The sequence below is a fragment of the Aptenodytes patagonicus genome, chromosome 1 (genome assembly GCF_965638725.1).
Source record: "Aptenodytes patagonicus chromosome 1, bAptPat1.pri.cur, whole genome shotgun sequence".
Classification (NCBI taxonomy): domain Eukaryota; kingdom Metazoa; phylum Chordata; class Aves; order Sphenisciformes; family Spheniscidae; genus Aptenodytes; species Aptenodytes patagonicus.
Genome location: NC_134949.1, coordinates 70553476 through 70572896, shown reverse-complemented (window position 1 = coordinate 70572896; position 19421 = coordinate 70553476). Strand labels below are relative to the sequence as shown.

Below are 19421 nucleotides of genomic sequence, written 5' to 3'. Positions count from 1 at the left end.
CTCTAGCAGAGGCTCCATCTTTGGAAAATGCCAAAGACTCAAGAAGCACCAGCTCTGGTGGAAGAGTATTAATTTACCGTCTTACTCTGTCATTCAAAAATGGAGGTTGAGGGCCCAAGAAAACTAGGAATAGCTACAAGGTGGGTATTTCCAGGAAGATCCATGGCCAGATATGTCCAAGACTGGTAAAAGAAAGTCCAGATTTCCCGTTAGAAGACTCTGGGTAGCACTGAAGTTGGGAGGACAGGACTTGCATCTAAGATGTCCTACAGAATCTAACAGCATCTATTATAACATTTAATGATGAGAAGTCCAACATCAAATGGCAGTTAACAGAGATTATCTGAGTCTGTCTAAGCACAGTTCAGTACTTCATGCTTCTTTTGTAAAATTAGCATTACTTAGATGACATTGTAATGGATGCCTGAGTGAGAAAGCTGAGAAAAACATGAGGCGATGATTTGGGCAGCAAAAGGAAAATCTCATGGCAACAGCAGTCAAGAGGTAAGGTGATGTAGGTTTTAAAAATCCCTCAAGGATCTGACCTAGTAAACTGTCAGGAATCAGGGAGCGCTACGCTGGTACCAGACTGGAGCTCAGTCAGGATCAATGGCAGGTCCCTTTACTACAGCAAGTGATTAATATAGCAACTGATTAATATAGCATGTTAAAGATCACTGGCAGAGCTCGTTGTCATGCTGTTGGTCTGGGTTGAGTCCTACCCAGCAGCTTTCAAAATCTAACCAGTGCCCTAAAAAGTACCTCAAACAGCTAGAAAGTCATATGTGCGAGAGAGAATGTTGGAGCAGCATCTGGGAAGAGAACTGGGAAACTCCAACCTGCTGTTGTGGTAGAAATCTAGAAAGCTGCTTTAACTCATAAATTCAGGAAAGTACAGATGGGCCCAGCAGGAGGCTCGCTACCTGGGGCGTGTGTTGGAGTGTGGGGAAGTGAAATCCCAGACTGGAAACTGGAATGTGATCTAAAAACAGGCATACAGTCCAAAACCAAGAAGCAAGTGAAGTGCTGATGAAGTTCATCAGAGAGCAGATATTTCACCCTGTGTTTCACATCACCCCTCTACAGAAGACCTTACAAAATTAATGTTAAATCCCAAACAGACTGCAAAATACATGAAAATCTTTGTTACCCTAAAATCTCTGTCAACGGATGTCCAGTTTTAACAAGTCTGAACCAAGAAAAACAAATGACTTCATTTTCAAATCACTTTCTGTCCATCATAAGAACTGTCATGAAAGTAAATGCTAATGGAGGGTGTGCTTGGCAACAAGGAAAGATGTTTAAGAAGCCAAAGTTTTACCTGGATAGCTGCCGTTTCTACGAATGAAAAATACTGCAGTGATTTAACCAAACAAGTCAGCCATTTAAATAACCTTTCCAAACAACTTTTGCACCAGCTTAAAAGGAGGCTTCTCCTGACTTAGCCTAAACTAACTAGGGACAAGTTTAAACTAAACTGAAAAAAATGGCACAAACCAAAATAAAAGCATCTCTGCCAAGAAAAGCATGAATGTATGCTAAATTGGCTTGAAACAGTTTACTGCCCAATCCCATGCCAGTTTCTTTGAGTAGCTCTGGTGCCTTTGCATCAGATGATGTAGTGATTGCACTTACCCAGAAAAGGACATGGCTCATACCAAAACAAGACTTTTTCACAGGTACATTTATCTCTGCAGCTCTTCTAGAACTTCAAGATTAATTTTGTCTATACAGATGGAGAATTAAAGCACAGAGAATATGCAATTTGCCAAGGTGAAACAGATATCTGTGGCAGATATGGAAACTGGATGATTCTCAGTTTAAAGCACCAGATTAGCTAGGACTGGCAACCAGGAATATATGAAGGCCAAGCAAGTAATTGGATTTTCTAAAGGTTAGAAAGGTAAGCAGGTAAAAGAAACTATTCTTAGATAACATCTGGTCTGCTACCAAACATCTGGTAGCAGACTGTTTCATCTTGGAAAGTTTACAAGGTTTGCATGAACTTAATCTTTTTTCCTTTTCTGATTCTTTATCCACTTAAGGATTCACAATACTGATACCGCCACACATTACCACCACAGTTTTCTGAAGATGTTCAGCCTTTCCCTGGAACTGCAACAGCCCAGCCAGCCACTGTGGCAAAAGCAGCAGATAAAGGAATCCCCGTAAGGGAGGCTGACAGAAAGAAGGTGGTCAGAAGTGAGCCTGCTCTGAGACACCAGTGCCTACATGTACTGGCTGAATGCCTGCTGTTTGTGCCTCGATCGGATATATTAAACACAACACGGCTGTTTCTTGCAGAACAGCTTAAATCAGCATTTAATTCAAAACCATGAAAAACCAAGACCAACACCTGAAGTTGCCACCTCTGGTGCACTATTTAGCCTGGTGCCCTCATCTTGAGTTCTCCAACTGATAAGGCCAGTAGCAATATAAAAATGCTACTCTTGCTACTCCCCTGTTGTCCCCTTCCCTTTCTCCTCAAAGGGAATCCTTCTTTCATCATGCATTGGGCCAAAAGGACCAAATGCTATTCAGCAAGAGCAAAGCCAGCTAATCCTGCACACAGGGAAATCCATGAGGAGGCAAGTGGGGAGACAGAAGAGAACTGAATGGAACAACATGAATAGCAGGAAAAAAAAGTACAGCTGGAGCAAGGGTGAAAATAAGCATGATTTAAGGAAGATGACACAGTTGAAGGGTGCACTAGAGAACAGCCACCGACAGCGAGGGAGATAGACCAATTTATCCAAGGTAAGTGCAAGAAAAGATATTCCCGTTAGCAGGTCTAGCAGGGGAGGAATGCAAATGGCGGATCTTAATTCAAGATCTTAGTCTTGGCTTTGAAAACTTCCACCCCTGCTTCACACTGGCTGCACGTACCTTCCACTGCTTTGACCTTCTCCTCCATCTCTCTCTTCCTCTCTTCCTTTAGCAGCTGTTCCTGCTCCCTCTTCTGCACTGCTATAAGGATTTGGCGCTCCTCCTCTTCCTCTCTGCGCCTCTGCTTCTCCATCGAACTCAGCACGTTTGGGTTTACCTGTGACAAAATGGTGCACCAAAAACTGTAATGCATTGGCTTACTGAAGTCTGAGCAGAGGCAGGTTTACTTTGAGCAAGTATTAAAGCATACCTACAATGAATGGCTGGGGGAAAAAAATGAAGGGAAAAAAAAGGATTTGTACAATGAATTCTCAGATGAAAAGCAACACGTAAAGGAAAGTTATTTGTCAAGCAATGAAATCCTACTGATACAGGGACAAAGGAAGGAGAAGTGATGGGTTAGACAAGCTGCCACTCTGCCAGGGACGCACCGTGTGTATTTCCCTTCTGGGCAAAGGATTCGGGCTGTTGACACCCCCACACAACACCTCCACCCCTTCCAGCTAGCAGAGCCCTGAGTTGCAAGCATGAGCAGAAAGGACTACTCTGCCCAACCTGGCTCTGCTATAAAACACAGATAATTAGGATAGGAAAAGAGACTGGTACAGCCTTGCATCAAGGTATCGTTTGGAGTGTTTTCCTTTCCTGTTCAAAATAAGGCCTGCCATATTTCTGTGTGCTAATCTCTCCTGAACTAGCTCTTGCTTGTTTGTTTGGACAGTTTTCCTGCTGGGTCCCCAAACCAGTTTTCTCATTCAAGGACGCCTGGCCCTTTATTGCCCCACTTCCTCACCTCCCCACTGCCAGCAGGCTGCAAGGTTGTGTTTGATCCTACTTAGACTGCAGGCTTCCCAGACCAGCTCCTATTTCTCCAATAAAGTGCGAGGTATGTATATAGCAGTGTGGAATTACCTTTATTAGCTTAATTTAATTATAAGACAAATGAATTGGTCATCTACCAGCCACTCCCACCTCTTTGACTTCTGCAAGACCAAGATATGTGTGCCTTATCAGCAGGGAATATCAACCGGAAAAGAACAATGTGCATACAGTTTTCTCCACCTTCATTTTCAGGGAATAGCCAGCAACCACTACTTAGGCAGAAGGCATTTCCTGAGGATTAGCAATCAGCTGGGGTCCCTTGGCTGCTGCTCAGATCATCAACTTTTCCAGGCCCATTATTAGTCCCCAGAAAAAAATCTGGCACCATGATTACTATTTTGTCCTTGTTTCATTGCCTAGAAGTGGAACCTCGGGGTGTTCTGATGAACGCCTAGAAATTACATTCTTTCCGCCTCCCTTTCCCCTACACAGTACTGCCCTACAATCTCCCCCTGCAACTCTCCGTGGATGAGCATTGTGTGTTATCTCCCTGTCTCCGGCAGCAACAATGTATTAAGAGAATCATGCTTCAACCATCAACAGCCATGGAGAAGTGTCCGAGAGAGTGATGGGACTCTTGATGACATTAGGACCATATCCTGCATCTAGGGACAAGCTGGACAGCAAAAACACCTATTCTGTGCTGATCTTTTTAGGTGAAACCCACAGCACAATCTCACCACAAGGGAACTCTGCCCATCTTCTTTTCCTTTTCAGATCTTTGCCAAATATTAGTACTTCACTCTTCTACCGCCTTCCTAAGGAAACCATTCTGTGAGTCCACACGCCTTTAGGTTAGCCAGCTTCTCCTCGCATTCAGTCTAAAGTTAATTTCTCATCCCCTCATTCCATTCAATTATTCCTAGTTACGCTCTTCTGGACAAGCATAAATTACCTTCTTCAGCCGCGTTCCAGCCTTTATGGGCTTCCTCAGACACTTACACAAAACTCCCATGTTTCTGTAATTAGGTTAAATGTTTCCTTATAAAGCAATCCTTCCAGCTCCCTAATCATTCCAGTTGTCTCTCTCAGACCTTTCCTCCAACTGATCAATATCCAAACACCAGGATGCCCAGGACTGAAACTGCTATGCCAAGTACAAGAGGTCAAGAACCTACAGAACCGGGTTCTTCATTTCCACTTTTGAGTCTTTTCATATCCCTTTCTCAACCACTCTACCATCTCATGCACTGCAAACATCTTTCAGGCCTGACCCTGATCATCATCAACTAGTTTTCCCCTAACTTTTTAACTTTCTTGATCAATCTTTAAATTGCAATAGGAACCAAAACCCATCAGGTTCTGCAGCAATTAGGAAGAGAAAGAGGTGAGCAGGAACCAGCCATCAGAAGTTGGTACGCCAAGATATTTTATTGGGGATGTGACCATCAGCCTCTAGATTCTCCAGCCAGTAGATCTAAGCCTGCCTGGTGTGCCACACTAGTTTTTTCAATTGTTGGCACACAGGTCAGACCTTCCCTTTCCCTGGATTCATACAGTTTCCACCATTCATGTCCTACAGAAATGTGCACACAACATCCAAGCCGCAGTGCAGTGCTCACACCAGGACCTCTCCAAGCCTGCAGGGTGCATTCAGCACCCTATACTGTAATGGCGCGACACAGAATCTATAGCATGTTCCACATCAACCCACCACAAATACAGCATCGACAAAGCAACGGGACAATCTGAAGCAAAGGAGAGGATGTCATCCTAGCAGATCTAGAAATAGAAGAAAAGGGAAAAGCAGAAACCACAAGAGCAGTGTAGGGAGCACCAAGGGCTGCAGCACATGTCCGTGACAACGGCACTTGCTCCCTGCAGCGCTGGCGGGGCAGCAGCAATGCTGGCACAGGCTCTTCGAGACACTTCAGACACAGAAATAGCCAGATTTTCAGAGGGACCTACTGCCTGGTGTCCCACTTAAGCCCATTGGTGATGAGGGTGCTCAACTCAGGGTTAAAAAAATAAGCAAACACAAACAAGTAAACTCCTACTAGATGTGATGGAAGCAGACACCTATGGGAACGATAAAAGCAAGAACCCAACACAAGTTAAGCTTCCTCCCTGAAAGAAGACATGGCAAAAGGACGTTTCTCCAGTTTCCTCCCCACTTGGAAGAAAAAAACCACCCCTCTCATCTGCGACCGCGGCATCACCGCCTCCTTCCCTCCGCCAGAGAGCACTCCAGGACACAACATTGCTGCCTTTCCCCCCTGGGACCCCGAAAGGGCCAAACTTCTGCCTTTTGCTTTGCTCTCCAGACAGCGGGTATCAGGCTTCAGGGGCAGAAGGCCAGGAGGCATGGGCGCCCCGGCCCCCTCCAGCCACACGCCCCGGCCCCTCGCCCTCCAAACCTTCCCTGCTCCGGTTTCCGCAGCACTGCCCTAATGAGGGTGCTGCTCAGGCGGCTCTTTAATGAGGAGCTAATCTGAACCACCTGTTGAGAAATCCCCTGCAGGATTAGGAGCCTACGGAGCAGTTATATCTCAGACTGAAGCGGCATCCAGCTTGCGGAGCTGGGAGGAAGGGGTCACCCCTGCATCGGGCTGAGGTTTTCTCCCCCAGACTCGCCTGCTGCCCACCCCTTGCTCAGCAAACAAGCCATCAGACATGCTGGCACCTTCCCTGGCTCCCCCACGGCAGGGATGACTGTCACGTCCTGCTGGGGAGCCCGCAGGAGCGTCGCCACCCTCGCGCTGGCTGGCTCCCCATGCCTCAGTGCAGCGGGTGCTGGGGAGGGCCCCCCGCTCACTGGAAACGTTTCACTGGCCCACAGGCAGCAATTAACAGCCCTCTGCCACCGCAGACCTGGAGCACCTGCGGTACTGATTAGCATCATTCAGGCTCCATGTGTTTCCCACTCTCATCCTCCTCTGGGATTTCTGCTGCCTGTGAACAAACACGTGTCCCTGCACTTCCTGCATGGTGGGCATTGCAGAGAGCAATTCTGGCCCCAAACTGACCATCGCTGGGGTCTTATTTTCCTCTCGGCAGGCTTTTATCTGCGGCTTGATGAGAGGTTCTTCCTGCCTTTTATTTATCTATTCTAAGTAATTATATTTATTGTGGGGAACTGTACTTTCCCCTTTGTTTTGTGGGAACCCCTGACCCTGGCTCACGTGGAATATTCCCTGCAGTTTAATTTCCCAGGGTCTGACAAAACACCAGGTAACTACATTTTCATTACATCTACAACGAGAGATTATGCCACAGCCTGATAGAATCAAGCCAATTTTTTCCTCCAAAGCTAATCCCGTGTTGCCTGACCGATTGCTTTGGGTAGCAGTTGCCAGTTCAAAGACCCCCCATCTCCACCATACCATGCCTCTGGCTGTGCCAGCGTGACTGTTGGGGGCTGCGTGGTGAACTGGATCGGAAAGCTGATCTACGTTAAAAATAACCCCGACCAAAGAAAAAGGTTATATTTAACTCCAGTCATTTTCCTGGGTCTGGTTCACTGCACAGACCCGCAAGCGGCAGCGCTGTTACACTGATGGGGTGGAGAGGAGATGAGGGTGAAGAGGCACGGAACGAGCCGTTTCAGCTGACAAGGCTGCAGTTTGATAAGCATTTCTTTAAGCAGCCTAAATTGTGACTTCCATTTCCAGCTGACCCCCTCCTAGCTCAGCTCCGTACCGCATCAGTCATTCTTCTCTCCCTCCACACTATCTACACCCTCATGTGTTTGCAGCCTCACGTTTTCCCCTTGGCTGAATTTCTGTCATTTCCCTTTGTAAGCCGGTTCTTCTAGCCCTCTCATCCTTCTTCAACTTTTCTTTGAACTGCCTCGAATGTGCCAGCACTTTCATTGAAGTGGAATTCCCCAGACTGAGTGCAGATTTCCATATGCAGCTGCACTGGGAGTCTGCGGCAAGGCCGGTTACCTCTGCGATCCAGAGGGCAGCACCTCCCTGCTCGCCATAGAAACCCCGAGTGTCAGCCTGCCTTTGACGGGCATTACCACCCATCTCTCTTTCAGCACAAGCACTTTCAAATGACTCCTTCCCACTGAATAGCGATGCTGCGGTTTATTTTTTCCCCCAGGAGGCATCTGCTCTTGCCTCCCTCCGTCGTCCTCCCCCTCGCACCCCCCCTCACCTCCTGCTTGATTGGTTTGATGGGCTGATGGTCAGACATCCACCTGGGAGAAAACTCTGTCCGCTGCAGACGCTTCTCCTGAAACAGGGTTGAGAATTAAGGGAAGGAAAAAGAGAGTGGAGGAAATTAGGGCACATGGGTGATACTGGCAGGAGAAACTCTGGGGGCTAGAAGTGACCATGAAATCCCTATTAGCTTTACAAGGGTAGCAAACAAGCAAACTGAACTCAATCCAAGAACATCACGCTGACTGCAGAGCCCGTTTTACAAAGCCATCTAGCCGAAGGATCCTGTTCCAAATCTGTCCCACCTGAAAACATTCAGTTGACAGACAATACCCTTCGGAGTTTCGGGGCTCTGACAGATTTAGCTAGGACAGCTAAAGCAGCCACTGCCCCTTCAGCAGAGCCAGCTGAGAAACGGCAGTAAAAGTGGAATCACGGGCAGTTTGCATAGAAAAGCTAGGCTGTAAATCGCAGCAGTTCAAAAGCAGACAGATTCCCTGCTAGCAGAAAAGGGACACAGAACATGGCTGAAGACAGTAACCCCTTCAGCCATCCTACCCATGCTGCTGTGCAATCACGAACCAGATCCTTAAGTATCGACTCTAGCCCTGCCACTCCATGGGGAGAGCCTTTCTCCCCATACACAAGCTAAACAGCCCCTGCATCCACGACACTTGCAGGCTGGAGTGGGGGGAGCGGGACGGGGTGAGGTCTGCTTGGATTTAGCTCTCCTTCAATCAGCAAACGTCCATGCTCTTGGAAGCGGTCATAGAGAGGTAAACAGGATGTCATGTCTCCTCACCTTCTGTGCAATCATGTTGCAGATCTCCGGCAGGAAGTCTTCACTCAAGAGTTTGTAGAGCTGCCGCTCTCTAAGGGAAGTCCTCTCTCTGAAGCTCTCTGTGACCTGCCTCCACTCCTCTTCCGTCTGACACAGCAGCCACCATGTCCCACGGCCAGGCCCTTGGGACCCTTCAACAACATGAAAGGATGTTATCTCCACAGCAGTTATGACTAACAACTTTTCTTTATCCCTTCTCTTCTCTTCTCCTCTCCTCTGGGCTCGGGAAGAGCAAAAGATACAGCTGATGGCCACTGTTATGGGAAACATGCTCTTTGCTATAGACCCAAAGCTCTCTTGATCCACCAGAAGCACTGCTACCTCCCCCCTACCGACACCGAAAGTGATGCCAAGACACAGAGGAAGTACACAGTTGAAGAAGTAATGGTGGCACCTTGCAACACATGGGTAGTGTGACATCCCTGTAGCAAGCCTCCATTCCAGTTATGATGGACCAGAGAAAAGGATTTAATTTGTTGCTTGTAATGGAGGCTGTCAGCCAGAGCAGGACATAGGGTAATGCAAATGTCTGATTTAGTCTGGCAGCAGAATAAAAACATTGACAATTAATATTACTTGAAATAAGCCAATTTTTTTTTTTTTTTTTTTTTAGCATTGCAAACCTTTGCTGCGGTGAATAAAACCTCCCATTCTCCCCAAATGAAACATTTTGTTTGCAGGCACTTGAAAGAACAGAAGAGGAAGTGAAGGACAGGCTTCATCGGGCTGCCAGATGAGGGGGAAGTTCCAAAAGTTCACATCCCATCCCTGCTCGATCCAGAGTGGGATCTGAAGCAGATCTCCCACTGCTCTGAAGCATGTCCCAACTACCAAGACACCCTGAGCTGTTCTGCCTTGTGAGAAACATTTGAATATTAATTGCAAAGGAAGGACTCGCTCGCGTGGTGGTTGGAACACCCACCTGGAAAGGGGGAATGTGGTTCCTGCTCCACAAATGTTTACACAGAGCAGAGAAGCCTCATGGGTTGCAACTTGCATGCTTTTGCCCTGGGATGCTCTCTAAGCGAAAAACGTTGTGGCCCATTTTTGGGGAGGGGGAAGATGTTGGTTCAAACCCCTTCAGGCTAAGGGGTTCTCAGATCCCTCTAGACTTTTCTAGAGCTAACCACAGGCTACTGGAAAGAAAGCAATGGTCACCACCCCCAGTGGCAGATGTCATGCAGCTTCTCACCGCATTTTCAAGCAAATTAACTATGAAAAATATAAAGAAGCAAAAAACAGAGCCCCTTTCTCTCTAACCCGACCCTGGACCCTTTGTGGATTTGAGCTGCCAGCGGCTCCGGCACACGAGCTATCAGGTTGCCCCAGAAGACTGGAGAGCTGCAGCCTCCCTCCAGCCACCTGCCCTCTGTCGGAAACCTCTGTGCCGCGGTAGCAGCACAGAGCAAGCGTGTGCTAGCTCCAGGTCACAGGCCAGCGTGCAGCTTAACCCGCCCTTGGCTTCAGCTCAGGTTAATGTACTGGGGACTGGTAACTGTGATGGTGAAGGACCAACCATGTGCTGGTTTCTATCGCCCTGGCTATGGGAATCTGTCCCCTGCCCACCTGCAGTGGGGAGCTTACCTGCACGCTGCCCCCAGAGCCTGCCCTCTCGTTTCCCCTTCCCTTGCCAGGACTCGTTTTGAAATGGGCGACTTGTTTCAAAAGCAATCAGGACTGAGGCACTGCTTTGTGCCACCAGATTACCCCGCAGCTGAAGTGACACAATTTGCTGGAAGACAATGATCTGATAAAACCCCCAGCATCTCACCCAGCTCTGCCGCCCAGCTCTGGAGCAGCCGCCAGGAAATTTGAAGACAAAGGGCGAAGAGAAGGAGGCAAGGCAAAGACAATGCCACCCTTGCCTTTTATTGTGGGGGAACATGGGCAGGCTGAGCCCCTGGCTTTTTCTGCTTGCCTCATTAACCCTTAGATGGGTATCCCCAAGACATCATTTATTGAGCTCAGCCGCCCAACGGCCACCGGGAAGGAGAGGTGAGGAGAATCAAAAAGGTTCTTCCTTCCCTTTCTTGGCATCACTGACCCCACTCTCTTCCCAGTCCGAAAAAATGCACCTGCTCCAAACAGGCTCATCCCTGGAGGAGCAAGGGCCATTCACAGCCCATTTCCATCAACTTCAGTGAGGAGGTGGGCCCCCAAGACCTAGTGTAACCCAATACGTTACATTTCTTCATCCCAAACTAATCCACAGTAAGATAGGAAGCCCGCAGGTGCCCAGGCTCCCAGCTGCAAGGCAGCCTGTAATGCCAACCCCTCCTTCCAAACTCGGCCCCAACCACCGGCAGAAAGACTCTCCCTTTCCTGAGAAAGGCATCTCTCTGGGCTTTGATAATTTAAGAGCCGTCTTAGCTGATCGTATCAACCCTCACCCCGCAAAATCTCTTTACCATTTCTTATCTGAGTCTCGCGGATTAGCAAGTTCTCTTCTGCCTTCTCCCTACCAAAAAAGAAAGAGAAGGAGTGATACAATAAATATATTACTTCACATCACTGAAATGCACGCGCTTCTGAGGAGAATAATGGGGGACATAGTGATTATTCAGTGCACAGCAAAACCGTGAAAAAAACAGTGTGCAGAACACGTTTGATATATATATTCACATATATATTTATCATAGCTTCATAAAATTTTAAGAAGTGAAGGGTGCAGGCTGGAGTTTGGCAAGGACAGTATTTCAATTCTTACGGGAAGCATCCCAAAATCTATACTGACTCCAGTCGCTAGGATTCTGGCTTCAAGCGCTACGCAGTGAAAGCGTTCTTTATCAGGAGCGTATCCCGTAGCACTGCATGGGGGAACTGCATCTGAAGTGAGGCGGTTGGAAGAGTGATACCCACTGTTTCACCAAACTTGGCTTCCAGCTTAGCCAGAATTTTCTTTGGAGAGTGATCAAAGCACCTACCAAGTCTGAGCTTGCTTCACTTCAGAGATGCATTAAAATTATGGCTGCATGGTATATACATACTTATTGGGGGAACCCCAGAAGTACATTACACTTCCCTCTGGGAACATATGCATTTTACGTCTATTGCAGGAACAACCTTTCCATACCTCAGCAAATTTTCTTCCAGTAGTTTTTTCCGCTTTGGTGGTCGCCCTCGTCTCTTGCCCGTTTTCCCAGGAACATTTGGGGTATTTGTCTGCCCCCCGCATCCCCTGCAAAATGGCAAAACCACCATGAAATATCTGCTGAGCAAGGGAACTGCGGCTGGCAGGATGGGAGAAGGGCAGGGAAATCGGAACAGCTGCTAGGAACCCAACCAAAGGAGGGATTAAATCAGAGCAGCAATGGGACGGGGAGGGGAGGAGAGGAGGGATTCCCACTCGCTGGGAGCCTGATCTGGGAGCCGCCGGCACGGTGCGGGGCAGACGGGGAGGAATGCGGTGGGGCAGGCAGCATCGCTCCCACAGCAGGCTCTCCTGGTGCCACAAAGGCTGCAGGCTGGCTCCGACACAATGCGTGACACGGGGCAGCTCGCAGTCTGCTTGGCAACTCCAGTCTCGCCCCACACCGCCCCAGCCCTCTCCCAGACCCCCCCGCGCCACTGTACTCTCCCCCCGCCCCAACACAACAGCAGTCAGGCGGAGTCCCTTCCAGCCGGGCTGGCTGCGCTGCCCCCTGCACCCAGACACGAGGGGGGGGGGGAGGGATGTGGGGGGGCTGTTACCTGTCTGGAGCCAGCTCTCCGTTGGTTTTACCCTGCACCGGGTCCTCCTTGTACATCCGCGTGCCGTAGAAGTACCAGTACAGGGCACCGCTGCTGTCCTCGCCCAGCGGCTCCACGCGGAGGCTGTCGGCGTCCAAGCCCTGCACCCACCGGGAGCCCCCCGCCAGACGGTGACAAGTTGAAAAGCGGCCACATTGTCACACAAAACATGATGACACCCCTCCGCAAACACCTCCCTCCCTCCTCCCCTCCCACCATGCCACAGCAGCAGTACAGCTGCTCCTCCGGGCTGAGCTGGGAAAATGTTACTCCAGGGGAAGGCGACCTTCCTTCTCTGTCCAGGGAGGGATTTAGATTGGCATCTCTAATTTGAATGGCCTCTCTCGTTTTAACATTTCATCTCTGGTGCTCCTGACAGGGAAGGTCTAATTAGTGCTGGTGACAGTCACGGACAGCCCTGAGAAGCTCCCTCCCCCCTCCTTGCCACCACCCTTCCCCCAGCTCCCCCAGTACACTTCAGCCCCATCCTTTCATCTCACACCATCCCTCAGCAAGGCAGTCTCGGCTCTCACAGGCCTGCCATTACAGTTGGAGCATCTCCAAATTCACTCTTTGCAGGAAGAGTAGCCAATGAAGCCAATTTACTTAGTGACTCCTGCGTTATGAATACATCTGCGCAGGACAAGGGCCCCAAGAGCCATCTTGCGTGCTTGCCTTGGGTCCTCTGCAAGGCAGGGGAGGGGATGGGGAACTGCCGACCCCTTGCACCGCCACCGACTACCTGGCCTTAAAATACACTTAATGGCATCAACCCTTCTCTTCCCAGGAAGATTCACTGATCCGGCCCAGCTCCTGTGGCCGCACCGTTTCCCCCTTCCCTGCTGCCCAAAGCACCTTGAGGAGGTCGAAGACGTCATCTGCATCAAGGCGGTAGTCACAGAGGCGGTGCAGGATCTCGACCCGGGTGCGCAGGGGCAGCTCCTGGAAGGTGGACTCCCGCAGGGGGTTGGGTTTCCCTTCCTCCAGCTCCCAGCGATAGTTGATGATGTCCTCCAGGTAGCTGTGAAACGTCTGGGATCTAACCAAGGAAACAAGTCCCACACACTCACTGTAGTTCACCAAGCCAGAAACACCCGGCGCAACCAAGGAACTCGAACAAACACAACACAGAGACAGCTAACACTTGAAGGAAAACCGTGCCCCACGACAGCCGTGGTTAGGTGCAGCTTTGTGACTCGGGTTCCCAAAACACAGCAATCTCATTGCAACACCATGGGATTTCACATTATACACATACAGCTTACAGGAGTCTGCATTACTGTTATTTCTTTCCAAGCTGGAAGAACAAGCTAAATATGATGCTAACTCAGCCTCATCCCCTTTCTATCCCAATGGGCAGTGCCTTGTGCTAGCACCAACATCAACCCTTTACTAAAATAGGATGCAATGAAGCTGATGAGTCTGATCCCCTTCCGCCTCTCCCCATTTCATGTGGAGACCCTCTTCTTCAGCTTTCCATTTGCTCCTCACATCTGCCATTGCCAAGCCCTGCTCCCCTCTCTGCCTCTTAAGTAGCTTTCCATGCCCTGGTTCAGTGGCTTGAAACTTCCCATAACTGATCGTCTCCTCCTCGCTTTGCTGCTGTATGCTTCCCATACTCCTGTTGTGGCCCCCATTCTCCTCTCCCTCCATCCCCAAGAGGTGCTGCCACTTTCTGCCTGTTCCTCCACCAGTGGCTCTGGCGGGACATCTGCACAGCCCGGTTAACGCACGCAGCTTGGAACTTGCCACACAACAAGGCTCATTCCCAACATGAGCGTATCTCCCAAACAGGGTTCAGCCCAGAGGACTCCCTCCTCTCTAGTCTCCCAGATGATCAAGCTGAACACTCGAGCTCTTCATAAACACTGCTACTAAAATGATCTTTCTCATTTGCTAGCTGGGCCACATTAAGTCCCCCTTTCGTTGCCAGCAGTTCACCATATAACCCAAGGAAACACACATCTGGCATTGAGGGTAAATGTCCCCATCTGACACACATTAGACTGCTGATGGAGCTTAAGGCTAAAAGAACTCCTTTCTATATTTTAAGGAGACTTAAGTCCTTATTCTGACTGCTGAAAATTTCAGGGGAGGGAATGAAAAAGGGCTGGTGAGGCCGCGTGTCCCTAAATATAAAACTTTAAGATCTGTCCATATCACTTTGAGTCCTGAGACTTGCCAGGCTCTCTCAGCCTGCTCGAGTTGTGTACCCTGAGCACAGCAAAGGCGGACCCCCCCGTGACCCAGCCATTCTTGCACACACGGGAAGTCCATATGCCAGCAAGAACACCACTGGGTACACATTCCCACCAGCTCTCAAAAAGGCAGCTCAACTTGATAGGTTTTTGGCACAAATGGATTACTCTATATGATTATGGAACCGTGCCAACGCTACAGAATTGCATTTGCCTGAGAAATTGCTAACTACTACAAAAGCTATTATTTTTGAACAAAGAGATAGAGGAACGCGATCCAACTGGAATAAGATTATTAAAAGTCAACAAGAAGTTAGCTATTAGACAGGGGGCTTCACACATTTGGTAAAGACTGGACTTCTTTGCAAGGACCATGACTGGATGGCGACTGCAAGAACGAAGGAACAGATGCCACATGATTCCTCAAGCCATGTCCACCTGGCAGCGTTCCCCTTCCTCCTTGAGTGGAGAGAAGTTGATGCTATCACCCTGCAGGTCACTCCCCACCAGCCTGCTTCTTTCTGACGTCAAGTGCAAGCTGACCTCCCAGAGATAACTCCTCTCACCGGATGAGTTTTACCAGCTCTCTGGTTCTATTTAACAACAGGTGCTTTAATGTACCTGGATCTAGTGCCTTCTGCAGCCTGGAGTTTGCTCTTTTCTGCATGACACAAGCAAAGCATCGGTATTTCCAAGTGTCATTGTTTTGCCCCACTAATATCAGCAATCAAACAAATGCAACTTGAAACAGTCCCCTGCACTCACCAAGTTCAGTCAACACAATAAAGGAGGACTGTTCCATGAAATTATTTCTGTGTTGTCTCAAGTACTAATTTTAGGGTAAAAACTACAGCAACTATCCTTTTTTTAAATGAAATATTCAGTGCACAGTACACCTACCTGAAGTAGCTGTGCATTCCCACAGTGCCTTCCTCATAAGCCTCAAGACCCAATCCAACTTCCACCAAGGACTTCAACTTGGTAAAAAGCGTGATACTAGATTATCTTTATAGACCTTTTTATCTTTAAGAGTGCTATTTGATCACACACAGCTTAAATATTAGATATTTACTGAAGCCATCGGATTAAAACAAAAAAAAAAAGAAAGACAGATCTGACTCTAGCTTTCAAGAACAGAAACAGTGACGAGAATATCTTTTCCTGAAAGCAGGAAAGCAACACCTGTATTTGGATGCTTAGTCTGTCGTAGAAGAGGAATGACTGTAAGCTCTCAGAGAGCATCCGAGTTTCAGCCCCCTGAGTTCAGTTGTTCTACTCCGTCAGAGCTCAAGGCAGAAGATTATTTCATGAGATCTGATACAGAGGCTCTGGCTATTTCCAGTAAAATTGACTGAAAAAACAGTTTCCCTAGGATCCTGAAAAACTAGTCGGTGACATGGGATGCCAGGAAGAAGCAACAAAAGTAGCAGGACTTTATCTGCTCCTATTTTTCTGGGTAAATTTTTTTCTACCAAAAAAAAGGGGAAAGGCATGGATCAGACAGATACTTTTACCGCTTGCATGTGTTCACTTATCTTGCTCTACCATTTTGGCTGCTCTCAAAGAAAACTGATCCAGGAAGCCCCTCAATTCCAGAAGATCATCTGAAATCTTTGCCTATGTAACTCTCATTCCCCCTGGGGACTGGCTCTGTTGACTTAACCAATTTGGTTTGAGTTTGACTTTCACATAAGTGGCTAACACTAGAAATTTCCGCCATCCACCCAGTGTCTGATACATTACAAGCTCTGTTCTCAAGAGTACTTCGAGTTCCTACCCCCATCAATTTTCAAAGACAGCTACTGTGCATTTGTCGCTTTGAATAAGGATAGAAATGAGAACCAGAGATGGGAACCAGATGTCTCAAGGCATTCCCAATCACTCTCAATCTTACCCAATTTATAATTTCCCTCTTCATGGGGGCTGGCCTCTTTTCTCCAGACAAATGTGGGGTGCTCGCCTTCAACCCGTCTGCCACACCTATGGTTAGTCTCACTTAGCCTGTCTCTATTAAATTTCCCTTTGAAAAAGGTTTCTGAAACAGCCCGCCTGGTTTGGAGAAGAAAACTGCAGGGAGCACAGCAATCTGTGAGAACTCTGTCCTTGGGGTTCTTCCCCGTGGCAAAGCAGAAATGCTCGGGACTAATTGTTTAGCATTATCCATAAAATTCAAAACCAAGAATCAGACAGACAGGGTCCAGGAGTGGAATGACCTGGATGCAGCCTGTCAAATAGCCTTTTTTCAAGCTCACAAATAGGACAGTGATACACCTGCAGGTGTGGCAAGTCCTACAGAGTCTCTGCTGCAGCTGAGAACCTCCAAAAACCCTTTTGTAGGTAGGAAGAAGGCAGGAAGGAGATCACTGAGATAAGGAGACAGGCGTAGCTCTTCTCTTGAGGTTCTCAGCATCACTGAGACTTGTAACAACACTTGACCAACAGAGGCGATGTTAAGTCAGCAATGTCCTTTTCTCTACAAATCGGAGTATTCCCAAGGAGAACGGACCGGTACATGGACACATTCTGTTTCAGGGCACATATCCAAAGAAAAATCGACTCTCCCCTGAAAGTAAATTGGGGCTCCTAGAAACAACTTTTTAAAAAGTGTGAGACCATGGGCCCCAATGCTTGTCACCGTATCTCAACCACTTCTACCTCCCCCTGCCATACAGCGAAAGCATCTTCCATGTAGCTCATTAACCAAGGAAAACTATTACAGAAATCACCTACAAGAGGTCAGAAAAGTTACCTTAGAGTACTCTGTAACTGTAAAACCTCACCCTTCCACCGACTGTCTTTCTCCCCATCCCAACTTCACTAGCACCATTAATATTTCAGAAAACTCAGACAAAGTTTCCCGCGCTTGCCACAACATCCCTTACTTTGCAGTTGCCACTCGATGTGCAAAGCAATTTGGATAGCTGTAGTGGGGAAGAGGTGGAATAGTACCTGCATATCTATGTCATACATCCCAAATGGAGGCAGGTGATTTCTCGTGAGCCCAATGCAATTCTTAGTCTCGTCCCTGGCTGTGCTCTGAAACCACAGGGTCGTTGTCAGAGGTCCCTACCTTTTTTTGCAATGATTAGAAAGGAGGTCAAAGCTGAATCTCACCTGTGGTTGAAAGTTTTAATCATACATGGCAGACCTCTACATATGCAAAGGGAAATCTGGGGCACAGGGAAGGACGCAACCTAGCACCTCAGTGTCGAAGGGGAGGAATAACAGCAGACAATCCACAAGAGTACCAGTGAGGTTGCAGCTCAAGTTGCCTGTGATCTTTAGTAGCAGCTGCAAAAGAATCAGGGCATAAAGAAGACGGGAGCAAGTCGAAGGAGGGGCTCCTCCCCAACATGGGTATCAGCGTCCAGAACAGTCAGAGAAATGATACACCCCCCCGAGAGCTCAGGGCCGCAGCCCGGCCATCTGCCGCCCGGCTGCCTCCCGAAGAGGGAGGTTTCGCTGTGCTCCAGGAGAGGGGAGCTGAGGACTCCTCCCCCTGCCTGGCAATCCCAGTTCGGCAGTCTGCCTCCGTGGTGGCTTTCCCCGCTCGCAGAAGAGGCACCCTTCCCATCGCCCAGGGTTTTAATGCACGGGGCCACACTGTTGTCGGAAAAAGAAGCTTGGCCAGCGCGTGGAGCAAGCCCCCATCCTGCTGCTCGTCACCGTGCCCAGCTTTCTGGAGGGGCTCCTTTGGAGACCTCTGGAAGAGAGAGTGAAAATTTTGCAGGGTTGACAGGTTACATGGAAAAATTTGGTCGGAGCTTCTGGTGTGCACGCTTGGGAGGGGCCAGCTGCACCTACAGACCCCAGCCCCACAGACACCCTGTAGGGGAAACTCAATGTGAAATGCATTCTGGGCAAACCCAGCACTGTCGGGGCTGGAATTATGTGTACGCACACACACACAAACAGTAATTTTTTTTTATCCTCGTGCCCAGAGGAAGCAGAGTGACTTGTGCTTTTAGTTTTAAAGTCTCCAAAGTAAATCAAATCTTGGCTGGGAAACTGTAAACAAAATCAAGCCAAAAAACCAAAAGCAAAACCAAACAGTGATTCAGTAAGAGAGTCCCCGTGTCAATCTGCACTTCCTGCAGGCAGGGTGCCATGGCCTGAGTGTGGAATTACTGTCACAGCACACTTCCCTATCTGGTCTATTGCTGCCAATTTTGTTACAAGCCCCCTCCCTCTCCACTCCCTTCAAAAAAACCCCTAACTCCCCCCCAAAAAAAACCCCCAACCCTGTGGGAGTAAATATTGGATTAAAAGAAACATTAGGGTAAGGAGTTGGAAATATTGGAGGCAAAAATCTCTCAACGATGCTCACATACTGCTGGCACACACAGATAAGCCTTCTGAAAGTTCAGATTCCAAATAATTGCCTGGACCTACTAGCTAGAATATCTATCATGTTGACAGTGTTTTAAGTCTCTTGTTTCATTTAATTTACAAAATGCAACGGAAGAGTAAATACTGGAACGCTCTTGAGCTAAAACTGCTGGGAAAATGGCAAGCCTGACCTATGTCTTATCCCAGACGGTATATTGTTCTGTATTTGAGATTAAAACCAAGAACCCTGACAAAACCAGAGGACGACAGAGAGCAGGAACAATAGACCTCCTCCACCTCCTGCACAAGAGTAGTATGTGGGAGGAACATGGAAAACATGACTGGGAGAGCTCAGCCTTTCCCTCAAAGACTATTTAAACAGGAATAGAATTACTCCCATAGTTCCTTTTACAGAGTTAGCCAGTAAGAAAAATCATAGAGGCGACACTT

At 48.3% G+C, this 19421-nt stretch overlaps 1 protein-coding gene across 3 annotated transcripts in view; it reads right to left on the bottom strand.

Annotated features, from left to right (window-relative positions):
• The window catches only part of CECR2 (CECR2 histone acetyl-lysine reader), a 47506-nt gene that overhangs the window by 11171 nt on the left and 16914 nt on the right, over positions 1–19421 (bottom strand). The window contains exons 2-8 of one of the 3 annotated variants that reach the window (XM_076341586.1): positions 13300–13483; positions 12406–12545; positions 11789–11893; positions 11124–11173; positions 8677–8846; positions 7870–7947; positions 2887–3043 (exon numbers count right to left, since the gene is read on the bottom strand). In XM_076341586.1, coding sequence (XP_076197701.1) covers positions 2887–3043; positions 7870–7947; positions 8677–8846; positions 11124–11173; positions 11789–11893; positions 12406–12461 — 616 coding nt within the window. In that variant the 5' untranslated portion in view covers positions 12462–12545; positions 13300–13483. Of the gene's footprint in view, positions 1–2886; positions 3044–7869; positions 7948–8676; positions 8847–11123; positions 11174–11788; positions 11894–12405; positions 12546–13299; positions 13484–19421 lie in introns of those variants that run through there. The other 2 variants (XM_076341578.1, XM_076341572.1) reach the window with 2 other exon arrangements.